Source organism: Bombina bombina, chromosome 9, assembly GCF_027579735.1.
Source record: "Bombina bombina isolate aBomBom1 chromosome 9, aBomBom1.pri, whole genome shotgun sequence".
Lineage (NCBI taxonomy): Eukaryota > Metazoa > Chordata > Amphibia > Anura > Bombinatoridae > Bombina > Bombina bombina.
Window position 1 is genome coordinate 266,577,611 of NC_069507.1, and position 18,649 is coordinate 266,596,259.

Here is an 18,649-nt window from a genome sequence, read left to right on the forward strand (position 1 = left end):
TTTTTGTACTTTAGCTAGTTTATTTAATTGTATTTATTTGTAGCAATTGTGTTTAATTAATTTATTGATAGTGTAGTGTTAGGTTAATTGTAGGTAATTGTAGGTAGTTTATTTAATTATTTTATTGATAGGGTAGTGTTAGGTTTAATTATATCTTAGGTTAGGATTTATTTTACAGGTAAATTTGTAATTATTTTAACTAGGTAACTATTAAATAGTTCTTAACTATTTAATAGCTATTGTACCTGGTTAAAATAATTACAAAGTTGCCTGTAAAATAAATATTAATCCTAAAATAGCTATAATATCATTATAATTTATATTGTAGCTATATTAGGATTTATTTTACAGGTAAGTATTTAGCTTTAAATAGGAATAAGTTATTTAATAAGAGTTAATTTATTTCGTTAGATGTAAATTATATTTAACTTAGGGGGGTGTTAGTATTAGGGTTAGACTTAGCTTTAGGGGTTAATACATTTATTATAGTAGCGGTGAGGTCCGCTCGGCAGATTAGGGGTTAATAATTGAAGGTAGGTGTCGGCGATGTTAGGGAGGGCAGATTAGGGGTTAATACTATTTATGATAGGGTTAGTGAGGCGGATTAGGGGTTAATAACTTTATTGTAGTAGCGCTCAGGTCCGCTCGGCAGATTAGGGGTTAATAAGTGTAGGCAGGTGTCGGCGACGTTGAGGGGGGCAGATTAGGGGTTAATAAATATAATATAGGGGTCGGCGATGTTAGGGCAGCAGATTAGGGGTACATAGGGATAACGTAGGTTGCGGCGGTTTACGGAGCGGCAGATTAGGGGTTAAAAAAAATATGCAGGTGTCATCGATAGCGGGGGCGGCAGATTAGGGGTTAATAAGTGTAAGGTTAGGGGTGTGTAGACTCGGGGTACATGTTAGAGTGTTAGGTGCAGACGTAGGAAGTGTTTCCCCATAGGAAACAATGGGGCTGCGTTAGGAGCTGAACGCTGCTTTTTTGCAGGTGTTAGGTTTTTTTTCAGCTCAAACAGCCCCATTGTTTCCTATGGGAGAATCGTGCACGAGCACGTTTTTGAGGCCGGCCGCGTCCGTAAGCAACTCTGGTATCGAGAGTTGCATTTGCGGTAAAAATGCTCTACGCTCCTTTTTTGGAGCCTAACGCAGCATTTGTTTGAACTCTCGATACCAGAGTTAAATTTATGGTGCGGCCAGAAAAAAGCCCGCGGAGCGTTAACAGCCCTTTTACCGCCGAACTCCAAATCTAGGCCTTAGACCTTGAAGACCGCCTCTAATCTGAAAGCATTTTTTACAGTTTTTCACAACTAGAGGGCGTTAGTTCATGTGTTCCATATAGATAACATTGAGCTCAGGCATGTGACGCTCCTAGGAGTCAGCACTGATTGCCTAAAAATGCAAGTCTGTCAACAGAACTGAAATAAGGGGGCAGTTTGCAGAGGCTTAGGTACAAGGTAATCACAGAGGTTAAACATATATTATTATAACTGTGTTGGTTATGCAAAACTGGGGAATGGGAAATAAAGGGATTATCTACATTTTTAAACAACAACAATTCTGGTGTTAACTGTCCCTTTAATAAGAGTAAATTAGAAAGTTGTTTAAAATTGCTCTATCTGAATCGTAAAAGAAAAACATTGAGTTTCATATCCCTTTAAGCTAGACTGTGTGACTGAAGATGATTTGTATGAAGAATGTTGTTATACCAAACTGTACCAAACTTTATAATAAAGTGTTTTTCAGTAACTTCTGTATAATGTCATTTTGACAACTTAGCTAATTCAAATATCTTTCCTTCAAATTAACTGAAATAGCTTAGAAAGCATAGCCAGATATCACTGAATACACAGAAGCAATAATGTTCCTCACTCACCTTCTCAGCGGTAAACTCTTCATATTGAGAAAGAAGCGAGACGCTGGAATCGATGACCCTCATAGCGCAAATGCCCCTCATACCAGCTGCAAGATTCAGCTGCACACTAGACCCTGGGGTTCCTTTATCTGGTGAGAAACTCAAAGAAACCTAAAAACAGAACAACACAGAACATTTGTGTTTTGTCTCAAAACATCTAACAATACTGGCCAAGAACCGTTTGCAAATGTACCTAGAAGAGGTGTTAGTTCTTGCAAATCTATGTAAATGAATGTTTTCCGTACAATATAACATCAATGCCTACATAGTGATAATAAAATCAGCAACCAAAGGACCACTGATAACTGATACTAGAGTGATGTGAGAAGCATTTGAGGAAGCCTTCAGCACTTTCCAAAAGCTCAGAAAAGATGTTTAAGGCTTTAGTTTCAGCTTTAGACAACACTTTCTGACCATGTTAACTTTTAAATACATTTTCTTTTTTGCTTAATGTAACATTTTACTTTGTTTAATTATTATTTGGCTTACCTGGTCTTTGAAGCATTTATCTGTTAACAGATGAACAGTGTCTGCGATGACCTCATTTTCCACCAGGCTGTATACAGTAAAATCCAAACTGGGAGCATGATTTGCAGTTACCGTGAAATTGAGATAGAATTCACCTTTACGAGCTGCCAAAAGAAGCAAAAGAATTTGTTGCAAACCTAAGGGATAATTCTTGATATCTGTATATTTAAGAGTACAAGTCCGGAGGCAGGTAGATCCCAGGAGCTGTAACACCATTCCAAAAAGACCAGTTCTAGACCATAATATCTGAAGGTGCGTTTGGGCAACTGCAAAGCTAAATATCCGGGGATAACCTTTATTTGATGTATTTATTTAATAGAACATCTATAATTACCCAGTGTACAGTACTCGGCATGTAAATAAGGCATTGTTTCTCAATACCTGATCTTAGGGAACAATAACAGTTCAGAATTTTATGATTACCTTGGGAAAGAACAGGAATATTCATGGTTACTGATTAGCTTATTATTTCACCTGTGCTCTAGTTCAGATATCCTTACAATATGACCCGTTAGTGTGCCCTTAGGTCTTTAATTGGGAAGTACACAAATAAGGCTGTGAGGTCTACGTTTTGTATAGATTGGACAAGGTACACATAATAAAACTGATAACGACTCCCAATTACTGCTGTGGTACTCTGTCTTCTAAGTTGCCAACAACTCTGAATTAACTCAGAGAGAACTTTAAGGTAGGTACTAAAGTCTGAATAAAGGGGTGTATGTCTGACACAGAGGAATTAGTCAGCAAAAGAGAATTAGTCAGCAAGAAATGAGGGTTTAGTGAGATGGATTTACTGGATATATATGCTGGATATATACTATATTTAGTATCACAGATCCCAGCTGTCCTGTATTTTACAGGATAGTCCCGGCTGCAGGAGATCTGTCCCTCCAGTAATATTCCATTCCCTGACTTCCCACTCTAACTAGCCCAGTGTTCTGTAACCCTGTTTTTCTTCTCTGGGATATGTGACTAGTTTTACATATGCGCTCTGTAAGATTACTGTCTTTATATTTGCTCTCTGTAAGAGGGTATTACTACTGTGCATACTGAAGATCTCTGATGAAGCTCAAGTGCGCATGCGCGAAACGCACCAGATCGTTGGAAATGGACCGGTAACCTGCATGTCTAACACAGAATAAACCATTGATTTGCAAGAAGGACCTGGTCTTGTCTCTCTTTTTCGTGCATACGGAAGTACTAGCTATACATTCCTGCCTTATTCCTATTGGTGACAAGTCTGTGTGGGATGGAACTAGTGGCTCTAGTTATGTATAGCTACTGGATATTTAAAGGGATATGAAACCCACATTTTTTCTTTCATGAATCAGATACAGCAGCAATTTTAAGCAACTTTCTAACTTACTCCTATTATCAGTTTTCCCCAAATAACAACCAAACATTTGAATTGCTAATAAGTGTCAGGCACTACACATTCACTACAAATCGTATAACAATGTTACAGAGTTATTACAAGCAGCAGAAATAACTTCAATACCTTGCCCACCTCTCTGGCATTTAATAGTAAGTGTAGCTATCAGCGTGGCACAAAAATACCGTGGCACTAGTCTGATCCTGGAGCCACTGATCTTAATGTGTTATGTTCTGTGACCCAAAGAGTCAATACTCACAGTTACTCAGGTCTACTTGATGTTCACCATACTGTTGAATTTGGGCTTTTGCCATAATCTGTGAGAAATAAATGGGATCTCATTAACGGCTGATCTCTGCACCACCACAAGCCTAATCCCAGGATCTAATTATTATTGTGTAACAGAAAACAAAGGAATAGAAATCATCAGAGAACTGAAGTTACTCACAAAACTCTATTATTGTTAGACAAGTCAGTCACAAAACACTATTACTGTTAGACAAGTCAGTCACAAAACACTATTACTATTAGACAAGTCAGTCACAAAACACTATTACTATTAGACAAGTCAGTCACAAAACACTATTACTGTTAGACAAGTCAGTCACAAAACACTATTACTATTAGACAAGTCAGTCACAAAACACTATTACTGTTAGACAAGTCAGTCACAAAACACTATTACTGTTAGACAAGTCAGTCACAAAACACTATTACTATTAGACAAGTCAGTCACAAAACACTATTACTGTTAGACAAGTCAGTCACAAAACACTATTACTATTAGACAAGTAAGTCACTAAAACACTATTACTGATAGACAAGTCAGTCACAAAACACTATTACTGTTAGATAAGTCAGTCACAAAACACTATTACTGTTAGACAAGTCAGTCACAAAATACTATTACTATTAGACAAGTAAGTCACAAAACACTATTACTATTAGACAAGTAAGTCACTAAAACACTATTACTGATAGACAAGTCAGTCACAAAACACTATTACTATTAGACAAGTCAGTCACAAAACACTATTACTATTAGACAAGTAAGTCACTAAAACACTATAACTGATAGAAAAGTCAGTCACAAAACACTATTACTGATAGACAAGTCAGTCACAAAACACTATTACTGTTAGATAAGTCAGTCAAAAAACACTATTACTGTTAGACAAGTCAGTCACAAAACACTATTACTATTAGACAAGTCAGTCACAAAACACTATTACTGTTAGACATGTCAGTCACAAAACACTATTACTATTAGACAAGTAAGTCACTAAAACACTATTACTGTTAGACATGTCAGTCACAAAATACTATTACTGTTAGACATGTCAGTCACAAAACACTATTACTGTTTGACATGTCAGTCACAAAATACTATTACTATTAGACAAGTCAGTCACAAAACACTATTACTATTAGACAAGTAAGTCACTAAAACACAATTACTGATAGACAAGTCAGTCACAAAACACTATTACTGATAGACAAGTCAGTCACAAAACACTATCGCCTAGATTACAAGTCTTGCGTTAGCCTTAAAAAGCAGCGTTGAGGGGTCCCAATGCTGCTTTTTAACGCCCGCTGGTATTACGAGTGTGACAGGTACAGGTGTACCGCTCACTTTTTTTCGGCGATTTTAACATACCGCAAATCCCCTTACATCAATTGCGTATCCTATCTTTTCAATGGGATTTTCCTAACGCCGGTATTACGATTGTTGGAAAAAGTGAGCGGTACAGCCTCTCCTGTCAAGACTGATACCGCATTTAAAAGTCAGTAGTTAAGAGTTTTATGGGCTAACGCCGTAACATAAAACTCTTAACTAAAGTGCTAAAAAGTACACTAACACCCATAATCTACCTATTAACCCCTAAACCGAGGCCCCCCACATCGCAAACACTTAAATAAATTTTTTAACACCTAATCTGCCGACCGGACATCGCCGCCGCATTAATAAATATATTAACCCCTAAACCGCCGCACTCCTGCCTCGCAAACACTAGTTAAATATTATTAACCCCTAATCTGCCGTCCCTAACATCGCCGACACCTACCTACATTTATTAACCCCTAATCTGCCGCCCCCAACGTCGCCGCCACTATATTAAATGTATTAACCCCTAAATCTAAGTCTAACCCTAACCCTAACACCCCTCTAACTTAAATATAATTTAAATAAATATAAATAAAATTACTACAATTAAATAAATTATTCCTATTTAAAACTAAATACTTATAAAATAAACCCTAAGCTAGCTACAATATAACTAATAGTTACATTGTATCTAGCTTAGGGTTTATTTGTATTTTACAGGCAACTTTGTATTTATTTTAACTAGGTACAATAGTTATTAAATAGTTATTAACTATTTAATAACTTCCTAGTTAAAATAAGTACAAATTTACCTGTAAAATAAAACCTAACCTAAGTTATAATTACACCTAACACTACACTATAATTAAATTAATTCCCTAAATTAACTACAATTAAGTACAATTAAATTAAATAAACTAAAGTATGAAAAGAATAGGATTCTATCAGCCAATTGGAATTAAGGTAGGAAAAATCCTATTGGCTGATGCAATTAGCCAATAGAATTGAGTTTGCATTCTATTGGCTGATTGGAACAGCCAATAGAATGCAAGCTCAATCCGATTGGCTGATTGGATCAGCCAATAGGATTGAACTTCAATTCTATTGGCTGATTGCATCAGCCAATAGGATTTTTCCTACCTTAAATCCGATTGGCTGATAGAATTCTATCAGCCAATCAGAATTCAAGGGACACCATCTTGGATGACGTCATTTAAAGGAACCTTCATTCGTCGGGAGTTGTCGGAAGAAGAGGATGCTCCGCGTCGGTTGGCTTCAAGATGGACCCGCTCTGCTCCGGATGGATGAAGGTAGAAGATGCCGTCTGGATGAAGACTTCTGCCCATCCGGAGGTCCTCTTCTGCCCGGATAGGATGAAGACTTCTGCCCGTCTGGAGGACCACTTCTGCCCGGCTGGGTGAAGATGTCTCAAGGTAGGGTGATCTTCAAGGGGTTAGTGTTAGGTTTTATTAAGGGGGGATTGGGTGGGTTTTAGAGTAGGGTTGGGTGTGTGGGTGGTGTTTTTTAATGTTGGGGGGGTATTGTATTTTTTTTATAGGTAAAAGAGCTGATTACTTTGGGGCAATGCCCCGCAAAAAGCCCTTTTAAGGGCTATTTGTAATTTAGTATAGTGTAGGGATTTTTATTATTTTTTTATTATTATTATTTTATTAGGGGAATTAGATTAGTTGTAATTAGTTTAAAAATCCTGTAATTATTTTTTTATTTTCTGTAATTTAGTGGTTTTTTTGTACTTTAGTTTATTTTCTGTAATTGTATTTAATTGTAGTTAGTTTAGGTAATTAATTTAATTATAGTGTAGTGTTAGGTGTAATTGTAATTTAGGTTAGGTTTTATTTTACAGGTAAATTTGTTTTTATTTTAACTAGGTAGTTAATAAATAATTAATAACTATTTAATAACTATTGTACCTAGTTAAAATAAATACAAAGTTGCCTGTAAAATAAAAATAAACCCTAAGTTAGATACAATGTAACTATTAGTTATATTGTAGCTAGCTTAGGGTTTATTTTATAGGTAAGTATTTAGTTTTAAATAGGAACAATTTATTTAATTGTAGTAATTTTATTTAGATTATTTTAAATTATATTTAAATTGGGGGGGTGTTAGGGTTAGACTTAGGTTTAGGGGTTAATAACTTTATTATAGTTGCGGCGACATTGGGGCGGAAGATTAGGGGTTAATAAATAAAATGTAGGGTTCGGCGATGTTGGGGGCAGCAGATTAGGGGTTAATAAGTATAATGTAGGTGGCGGCGGTGTCTGGAGCGGCAGATTACGGGTTAATAATATAATTCCGGTGGCGACGATGTCGGGGGTGGCAGATTAGGGGTTAATAAGTGTAAGATTAGGGGTGTTTAGACTAGGGGTTCATGTTAGGGTGTTAGGGTGTTAGGTGTAGACATAAAATGTGTTTCCCCTTAGGAATCAATGGGGCTGCGCTAAGAGCTGAATGTTGCTTTTTTGCAGGTGTTAGGTTTTTTTTCAGCCATCTCAGCCCCATTGTTTCCTATGGGGAAATTGTGCACGAGCACGTTTAGCCAGCTCACCGCTACCGTAAGCAGCGCTGGTATTGAGGTGAGATGTGGAGCTAAATTTTGCTCAACGCTCACTTTTCTGAGGCTAACGCCAGCTTGCAGAAAACTCGTAATACCAGCGTTGTCTTAAGTGAGCTGTGAGAAAAAAAGGAGCGTTAGCACCGCACAGCCTTAACGACAAAAACTCGTAATCTAGCCTTATTACTATTAGACAAGTAAGTCACTAAAACACTGTTACTGATAGACAAGTCAGTCACAAATCACTATTACCGTTAGACAAGTAAGTCACTAAAACACTGTTACTGATAGACAAGTCAGTCACAAATCACTATTACCGTTAGACAAGTAAGTCACTAAAACACTGTTACTGATAGACAAGTCAGTCATAAAACACTGTTACTGATAGACAAGTCAGTCACTAAACACTATTACTGATAGACAAGTCAGTCATAAAACACTGTTACTGATAGACAAGTCAGTCACTAAACACTATTACTGATAGACAAGTCAGTCATAAAACACTGTTACTGATAGACAAGTCAGTCACTAAAACACTATTACTATTAGACAAGTCAGTCACAAAACACTATTACTGATAGACAAGTCAGTCACTAAACACTATTACTGATAGACAAGTAAGTCACTAAACACTATTACTGATAGACAAGTCAGTCACTAAACACTATTACTGATAGACAAGTAAGTCACTAAACACTATTACTGATAGACAAGTCAGTCACAAAATACTATTACTGTTAGACAAGTAAGTCACTAAAACACTATTACTGTTAGACAAGTTAGTAACAAATCACTATTACTGTTAGACATGTCAGTCATTAAAACACTGTTACTGTTAGACAAACCAGTCATGAAACAGTATCGGCCAGATTACGTGTTTTGCGTTAGAAGCTGTGCGGTGCTAACGAGCAGTTTTTTTTTCTCACCGCTCACTTACCTGCAGCACTGGTATTACAGGTTTTTACAAACCCGGCGTTAAAAGACAAGAAGTGAGCGTTGAGCAAAATTGTGCTCCTTACCGCACTTCAATACCAGCGCTGCTTAAATCAGCAGTGAGCTGGTTGTATGTGCTCATGCACGATTTCCCCATAGGAATCAAAGAAGAGAGCTGGCTGAGAAAAAGTCTAACACCTGCAAAAAAGCAGCGTAAAATTCAGTAACGCAGCCCCATTGATTCCTATGGGGAAATAAAATGTATGTTTACACCTAACACCCTAACATGAACCCCGAGTCTAAACACTCCTAATCTTACACTTATTAACCCCTAATCTGCCGCCCCGACATCGCCGACACCTGTATTATACTTATTAACCCCTAATCTGCCGCCCCTGACATCGTCGCCACCTACATTATATTTTTTAACCCCTAATCTACCGCTCCGGACATCGCCGACACTGTAATAAACATATTAACCCCTAAACCGCGCACTCCCATCTCGCAAACATTAGTTAAATATTATTAACCCCTAATCTGCCGCCCCCAATGTCGCCACCACTATACTAAATGTATTAACCCCTAAACTTAAGTCTAACCCTAACCCTAACACCCCCTAACTTAAATATAATTACAATAAATCTAAATAAAAATTAATATTATGAGCTAAATAATTCCTATTTAAAACTAAATACTTAAATGTAAAATAAACCCTAAGCTAGCTACAATATAACTAATAGTTACATTGTAGCTAGTTTAGAGTTTTATTTTTATTTTACAGGCAAGTTTGTATTTATTTTAATTAGGAAGAATAGTTATTAAATAGTTATTAACTATTTAATAACTACCTAGCTAAAATAAATACAAATGTACCTATAAAATAAAACCTAACCTAAGTTACACTAGCACCTAACACTACACTACAATTAAATAATTTACATAAATGAAATACAATTAAATAAATTAAATACAATTAGCTAAAGTACAAAAAAAAACAAACACAAAATTACAGAAAATAAAAAGCAAATTACAGATCTTTAAACTAATTATACCTAATCTAATAGCCCTATCAAAATAAAAAAGCCCCCCCCCAAAATAAAAAAAAAACCCTAGCCTAAACTAAACTATCAATAGCCCTTAAAAGGGCCTTTTGCGGGGCTTTACCCCAAAGTAATCAGCTCTTTTACCTGTAAAAAATAAATACAAACACCCCCTCAACAGTAAAACCCACCACCCACACAACCAACCCCCCAAATAAAATACTATCTAAAAAAACCTAAGCTCCCCATTGCCCTGAAAAATGCATTTGGATGGGCATTGCCCTTAAAAGGGCAGTTAACTATTTTGCAGCCCAAAGCCCTAACATAAAAATAAAACCAACCCAATACACCCACAAATAAACCTAACACTAACCCCCTGAAGATCGACTTACTGTTCTTAAGACCGGACATCCATCCTCAAGGAAGCAGCAGAAGTCTTCATCCAACCGGGCCGAAGTCCTCAGCGAAGCCGGGAGAAGTCTTCATCCAAGCCGGGCGAAGTGGTCCTCCAGACGGGCAGAAGTTTTCATCCAGACGGCATCTTCTATCTTCATCCATTCGACACGGAGCGGCTCCATCTTCAAGACATCCGACGTGGAGCATCCTCTTCATCCAGAATCTTCTTACTGAATGAAGGTACCTTTAAGTGACATCATCCAAGATGGCGTCCCTTAGATTCCGAATGGCTGATAGAATTCTATCAGCCAATAGGAATTAAGGTTGAAAAAATCCTATTGGCTGATGCAATCAGCCAATAGGTTTGAAGTTCAATCCTATTGGCTGATGCAATCAGCCAATAGGATTTAGCTTGCATTTTATTGGCTGTTCCAATCAGCCAATAGAATGCGAGCTCAATCCTATTGGCTAATTGGATCAGCCAATAGGATTGAACTTCAATCCTATTGGCTGATTGCATCAGCCAATAGGATTTTTTCTACCTTAATTCCGATTGGCTGATAGAATTATATCAGCCAATCGGAATCTAAGGGATGCCATCTTGGATGACATCACTTAAAGGTACCTTCATTCAGTAAGAAGACTCCGGATGAAGAGGATGCTCCACGTCGGATGTCTTGAAGATGGAGCCACTCTGCGTCGGATGGATGAAGATAGAAGATGCCGGATGAAGATAGAAGATGCCGTCTGGATGAAGACTTCTGCCCGTCTGGAGGACCACTTCGCCTGGCTTGGATGAAGACTTCTCCCAGCTTCGTTGAGGACTTCGGCCCAGTTGGATGAAGACTTCTGCCGCTTCCTTGAGGATCTATGTCCGGTCTTCAGAACAGTAAGTCGATCTTCAGGGGGTTAGTGTTAGGTTTTTTTAAGGGTGTATTGGGTGGGTTTTATTTTTAGATTAGGGCTTTGGGCCGCAAAAGAGCTAACTGCCCTTTTAAGGGCAATGCCCATCCAAATGCCCTTTTCAGGGCAATGGGGAGCTTAGGTTTTTTTAGTTAGGTTTTTATTTGGGAGGTTTGTTGTGTGGGTGGTGGATTTTACTGTTGGGGGGTGTTTGTATTTATTTTTTACAGGTAAAAGAGCTGATTACTTTGGGGCAATGCCCAGCAAAAGGCCCTTTTAAGGGCTATTAATAGTTTAGTTTAGGCTAGCTTTTTTTTTATTGGGGGGGGGGGGGGCTATTTTGATAGGGCTATTAGATTAGGTGTAATTAGTTTAGAGATCTGTAATTTGTTTTTTATTTTCTGTAATTTAGTTTTTTTTTTGTACTTTAGCTAATTGTATTTAACTTATTTAATTGTATTTAATTTAGGTCATTTATTTAATTCTAGTGTAGTGTTAGGTGTTAGTGTAACTTAGGTTAGGTTTTATTTTACAGGTACTTTTGTATTTCTTTTAGCTAGGTAGTTATTAAATAGTTAATAACTATTTACTAACTATTCTACCTAGTTAAAATAAATTCAAACTTGCCGGTAAAATAAAAATAAACCCTAAGATAGCTACAATGTAACTATTAGTTATATTGTAGCTAGCTTAGGGTTTATTTTACAGGTAATTATTTAGTTTTAAATAGGTATTATTTAGGTCATAATATAAATTTTTATTTAGATTTATTGTAATTATATTTAAGTTAGGGGGTGTTAGGGTAAGGGTTAGACTTTAGGTTTAGGGGCTAATACATTTAGTATAGTTGCGGCAGATTAGGGGTTAATAAATGTAGGTAAGTGGCGGCAATGTTAGGGACGGCAGATTAGGGGTTTAATTATATTTTACTAACGTTTGCGAGGCGGGAGTGCGCGGTTTAGGAGTTAATACGTTTATTATAGTGTCGGCGATGTCCGGAGCAGTAGATTAGGGGTTAAAAAATATAATGTAGGTGGCGACAATGTTGGGGGCGGCAGATTAGAGGTTAATAAGTGTAAGATTAGGGGTGTTTAGACTCAGCGTTCATGTTAGGGTGTTAGGTGTAAACATGTCAGTCACTAAACACTATTACTGCTAGACAAGTCAGTCACTAAACACTATTACTGTTAGACAAGTCAGTCACTAAACACTATTACTGTTAGACAAGTCAGTCAATTAATACTATTACTGTTAGAAAAGTAGCATTATACAAACCCCATTCCAAAAAAGTTGTGACAGTATGTAAAATGCCAAAAAAAAGTGTAATTTGAAAATTGTAATCCTCCTAAACTATACTGTACTATATTAAAAACACTTTAACAAATTATCTGATGTTTTACTTTGTGAATTTAATGTAGTTTTGAAAATAGACACTCTTTTCAAATCTGATGGCTGCAACACGTTCCAAAAAAGTTGGGACATTGGGACAGGGGCAGTTTAGAAATAATAGCGATGTGACAAGCTGAAATAAGAAGGTGATGTGAAACAGGTGAGGCTATCGTGTAATTAGAGTATATAAAGAGCCTCCAAAAAAGCCTAGTCCTTTAAGAGCAAGGATGGGTCGAGGCTCACCAATCTGCCAACAGATGCGTCAGCGAATTATCCAACACTTTGAGAACAACATTCCCCAAAGACAAATCGGTAGGATTTTGGGCATTTCACCTTCTACAGTGAACAATATAATTAAAAGATTCAAGAAATCTGGTTAAATCTCTTTGCGTAAAGGGCAAGGCTGAAAACCACTTCTGAATGTGCGTGATCTCTGATCCTTCAGACGTCGCTGTCTCAAAACCGTCATGAGTCTGTAATAGATATCCTGACATGGGCTCGGGAATACTTTGGTAAACCTTTGTCAGTCAGCACGATTCGACGCTGCATCTACAGATGCAAGTTAAGGCTTTACTATGCAAAGCAGAGGCCATACATCAACACTGTCCAGAAGCGCCAACAACTTTTTTTGGCTCAGTCTTAACTGAGATGGACAGTAGCACAGTGGACTTGTGTTTTGTGGTGTGATTAGTCAACATTTTAAATAATATTTGGAAAAAACAGCCGTTGTGTTCTCCGGGCCAAAGAGGAAAAGGACCATCCAAGTTGTTATCAACATCAGGTCCAAAAGCTAACATCTGTCATCGTATGGGAGTGGGTCAGTGCCCATGGCATGGGTAACTTGCACATCTGTAATACAGAAAGATACGTATACATTTATGAGCAACATATGCTGCCATCCAGATGTTGTCTTTTCCAGAGACGTTTATGTATTTTCCAGCAGGACAACGCCAAACGGCTTTCTGCCCGGATTACAAGCGCATGGTTGCATAAGCAGAGAGTACAGGTTCTAGCATGGTCAGCCTGCATTCCTGACCTTTCTCAGATTGAGAATGTGTGACGCATTATGAAGCGCAAAATAAGACAACGAAGGTCCCGTACAGGTGAAGACATGCATAATGGATGAATGGGGGAAAATTCTGCTTGCTAAACTTAACCAACTGTTTTTTTTAGTTCCCAAATGCTTAATAAGTGTTATTAAAATAAAAGGTGATGTTACACAGTGGTAAACAGTCCCAACTTTTTTGGAAGTGTTGTAGTCATCAGATTTGAAATTAGTGTATGCTTTCAAAAATACTTTAAATTCAAGTAAAACATCAAATCATGTGTTAATGATGTGTTTTTTTTATTATAGTACTGAATTGAATTTTCAAATTATTATTTGTATTTTTTTTTTCATTTTCCACACTGTCCCAACTTTTTCGGAATTAGGGGTTGTACATTATTTTCTCATACTATTATACTTAGACATCACCCCAGAACTGGCTAAAGTGTTTTTTACTGCCTGTTAAATCACAATTTACTCCCAATCTGAACCTGTGAAAGTCTCTCAAGGCCTCTCTTTATTCCTCACTCTTCCTGCCTAAGGTTATTCTCCCACTTACCTAAGCTCCTGTGTTACTCACCTGATAGTAGAATCTGACTATGCTCACTCCATCTCTTGTTGCTTCTTTGCCTAGCACATATCGCACCCTGACTCCGTAAGTTTGTCCACAAGCCAGGTCCCCTGCGGGGCCCTGTAGATCCACGTAGCTTCTAGTCCGGGAGTAGAACCGATTCACAGTATAGTAGGCATTGGAGAATGTAGGATTTATCCAGTGATTAAAGGTGCAAATGTTAGGCTGTTTGTAAAGTGCCTGAGGAGTGAGCAATAAACAGTATAATTCACTCTACTATACATATGGCATTCATGGCATATAATGTGGTATTATTGTGACACATTGATTTGATATTGTGGTTAAGGACTAGTCCATATATCAGTCTGTGTACAGGCACATTATAGAGCAATGGTTACCCCAGAAGCTCCGTCCTCACAAACTGTAATTGGATTAGCTGCTTTTTAGTTATACTATTAGTTAATACCACTTGTCATCTATATGTAGCACAGACCTGGAATGTTTTTCCTGAGTAATAATGTGTGTAAAGATATTGGCCTATAGTTATCAAGGTCTGGCAGACCTGATCCAACACTGCAGATCAGGTCCGCCATTGCTTGCTGAATACGGCAAGCAATACGCTCACAGTATTCAGCATTGCACCAGCAGCTCACAAGAGCTTCTGGTGCAACGCCGCCCCCTGCAGAATCACGGCCAATCGGCCACCAGCAGGGGGGTGTCAATCAACCCGATCGTACTCCATCAGGTTGATTTCCGGCGATGCAGGCGGACAGGTTATGGAGCAGCGGTCTTTGTGACCGCTGCTTCATAACTGCTGTATCAAGCTTCCATTCGGAGCTTGATACTTATGCCCCATTGGCTGAGGAACTGGCGTTGGGCTATGAATAATCAGAAACACTTTTTGAGGGGGGGATAAAATATTTGGATTCTCATATTGATAATTATCTACTATGAATATTTCACACATTTTTAGTGAGTCTGTAACTATAGTAAGTACCATTGTCTGAGGTGTATTTTGTAAAAAGTTGCACTTGCGATCACTGTTGCTAAAGGGTGGGAATCTCCTTTGCTTGTATTGTTAATCTTATCCTTGTAACACACAATGGACCAGATTACGAGTGGAGTACAAGCATTTTCGTGCAAGCGATATTGGGTTTTCGCATTTGCTTGCGCTCATGTTAGATTGAACTGGTATTACAAGTTGAAAGTAAACGCGATCACAGCACGCTCCCATGCTTGGAACTCTGAGATCAACTTAATATTCGCATGCGCAACTGCTTACGCTATTTGCGCAACAGTAACAGTGATTAAGTTGTGCAAATAGTGTAAGGAGTTGCGCATGCAAATATCAAGTTGATCGCAGAATTCCAAGCACAGGAGCGTGCTGTGATCAATTAACATGGGGCTCATGGTGATACTCTGATTGGCTAGAAGAACTGCCACTCAAATATCCCACATGAAAAATCGAGGAGAGAGGCTGCATTCAATGACGTAATGTAGCATAAATAAAATTAGATTTATTAGTGTACAGATGACTTAAGTAATAAATACGCATATCGATATGCGAGTTAGGAGAAGACCTTTCCAAATAAGTTTAGCAGTTTTGGAAAATTTACCATCACTTTAAGTAGACAAAAACATATTTCTGTAATATTCATATTTAATAAAGTGTTTAACTATCTATTTACTGTAAATATTTCACATTCCAATGTTATAAAAATGACAATATTTATTTATGACTAAATAGAACATATTCTGCAATCTGGTTTGCGCACGAGTAGGGTGTTTTTTCCCCACTTTTTTTTCTCTCTTGACTTCTATGGGGGAATAGGTTATCACACACAATAGTCTAAGTTCGGCTATTTGCGCTCATCAGGTGAGCGCGATAACATTTTACTTTCAACTCTAATACGAGTACAACCCAACTTGTGCAAAAAGTTTACTTTTATGCACAATTAGCGTTCTAGTGAAAGCGCTAAATAGTGCTCTACTCATAATCTGGCACAATATGTGGTGCTGTATACATTTTTTGCCACTTTATAAATACATAATAATGTAATGGGTAGTGCCACAGTAATCCAATACCATCTGTGAGCAGTCATTACAGGATCAGTTTGTTTTTATGAGACAGAGTTTGCACCTTGAGGTTCATTTACTGCTGCACTAAGCTCAGAAGTGTAATATTACGCATATAGTACAATATTTTATACAACATATAGTGTAGATCAGTGCTGCACTAAGCTCAGAAGTGTAATATTACGCATATAGTACAATATTTTATACAACATATAGTGTAGATCAGTGCTGCAATAAGCTCAGAAGTGTAATATTACGCATATAGTACAATATTTTATACATCATATAGTGTAGATCAGTGCTGCACTAAGCTCAGAAGTGTAATATTACACATATAGTACAATATTTTATACAACATATAGTGTAGATCAGTGCTGCACTAAGCTCAGAAGTGTAACATTACACATATAGTACAATATTTTATACAACATATAGTGTAGATCAGTGCTGCAGTAAGCTCAGAAGTGTAATATTACGCATATAGTACAATATTTTATACAACATATAGTGTAGATCAGTGCTGCACTAAGCTCAGAAGTGTAATATTACGCATATAGTACAATATTTTATACAACATATAGTGTAGATCAGTGCTGCAGTAAGCTCAGAAGTGTAACATTACGCATATAGTACAATATTTTATACAACATATAGTGTAGATCGGTGCTGCAGTAAGCTCAGAAGTGTAATATTACGCATATAGTACAATATTTTATACAACATATAGTGTAGATCGGTGCTGCACTAAGCTCAGAAGTGTAATATTACGCATATAGTACAATATTTTATACAACATATAGTGTAGATCAGTGCTGCACTAAGCTCAGAAGTGTAATATTACACATATAGTACAATATTTTATACAACATATAGTGTAGATCAGTGCTGCACTAAGCTCAGAAGTGTAATATTACGCATATAGTACAATATTTTATACAACATATAGTGTAGATCAGTGCTGCACTAAGCTCAGAAGTGTAATATTACAGCATATAGTACAATATTTTATACAACATATAGTGTAGATCAGTGCTGCACTAAGCTCAGAAGTGTAATATTACACATATAGTACAATATTTTATACAACATATAGTGTAGATCAGTGCTGCACTAAGCTCAGAAGTGTAATATTACACATATAGTACAATATTTTATACAACATATAGTGTAGATCAGTGCTGCAGTAAGCTCAGAAGTGTAATATTACACATATAGTACAATATTTTATACAACATATAGTGTAGATCAGTGCTGCACTAAGCTCAGAAGTGTAATATTACACATATAGTACAATATTTTATACAACATATAGTGTAGATCAGTGCTGCACTAAGCTCAGAAGTGTAATATTACGCATATAGTACAATATTTTATACAACATATAGTGTAGATCAGTGCTGCACTAAGCTCAGAAGTGTAATATTACACATATAGTACAATATTTTATACAACATATAGTGTAGATCAGTGCTGCACTAAGCTCAGAAGTGTAATATTACGCATATAGTACAATATTTTATACAACATATAGTGTAGATCAGTGCTGCACTAAGCTCAGAAGTGTAATATTACGCATATAGTACAATATTTTATACAACATATAGTGTAGATCAGTGCTGCACTAAGCTCAGAAGTGTAATATTACAGCATATAGTACAATATTTTATACAACATATAGTGTAGATCAGTGCTGCACTAAGCTCAGAAGTGTAATATTACACATATAGTACAATATTTTATACAACATATAGTGTAGATCGGTGCTGCAGTAAGCTCAGAAGTGTAATATTACACATATAGTACAATATTTTATACAACATATAGTGTAGATCAGTGCTGCACTAAGCTCAGAAGTGTAATATTACACATATAGTACAATATTTTATACAACATATAGTGTAGATCGGTGCTGCAGTAAGCTCAGAAGTGTAATATTACACATATAGTACAATATTTTATACAACATATAGTGTAGATCAGTGCTGCACTAAGCTCAGAAGTGTAATATTACAGCATATAGTACAATATTTTATACAACATATAGTGTAGATCAGTGCTGCACTAAGCTCAGAAGTGTAATATTACACATATATTACAATATTTTATACAACATATAGTGTAGATCAGTGCTGCATTAAAGCTCAGAAGTGTAATATTACACATATAGTACAATATTTTATGCATCATATAGTGTAGATCAGTGCTGCACTAAGCTCAGAAGTGTAATATTACGCACATAGTACAATATTTTATACAACATATAGTGTAGATCAGTGCTGCACTAAGCTCAGAAGTGTAATA

At 36.8% G+C, this 18,649-nt stretch overlaps 1 protein-coding gene across 1 annotated transcript in view; it reads right to left on the minus strand.

Annotated features, from left to right (window-relative positions):
• The window catches only part of LOC128640574 (alpha-2-macroglobulin-like), a 222,341-nt gene that overhangs the window by 150,775 nt on the left and 52,917 nt on the right, over positions 1–18,649 (minus strand). The window contains exons 12-15 of the mRNA XM_053693045.1: positions 14,282–14,512; positions 4,074–4,131; positions 2,404–2,546; positions 1,876–2,025 (exon numbers count right to left, since the gene is read on the minus strand). Coding sequence (XP_053549020.1) covers positions 1,876–2,025; positions 2,404–2,546; positions 4,074–4,131; positions 14,282–14,512 — 582 coding nt within the window. The remainder of the gene's footprint in view (positions 1–1,875; positions 2,026–2,403; positions 2,547–4,073; positions 4,132–14,281; positions 14,513–18,649) is intronic.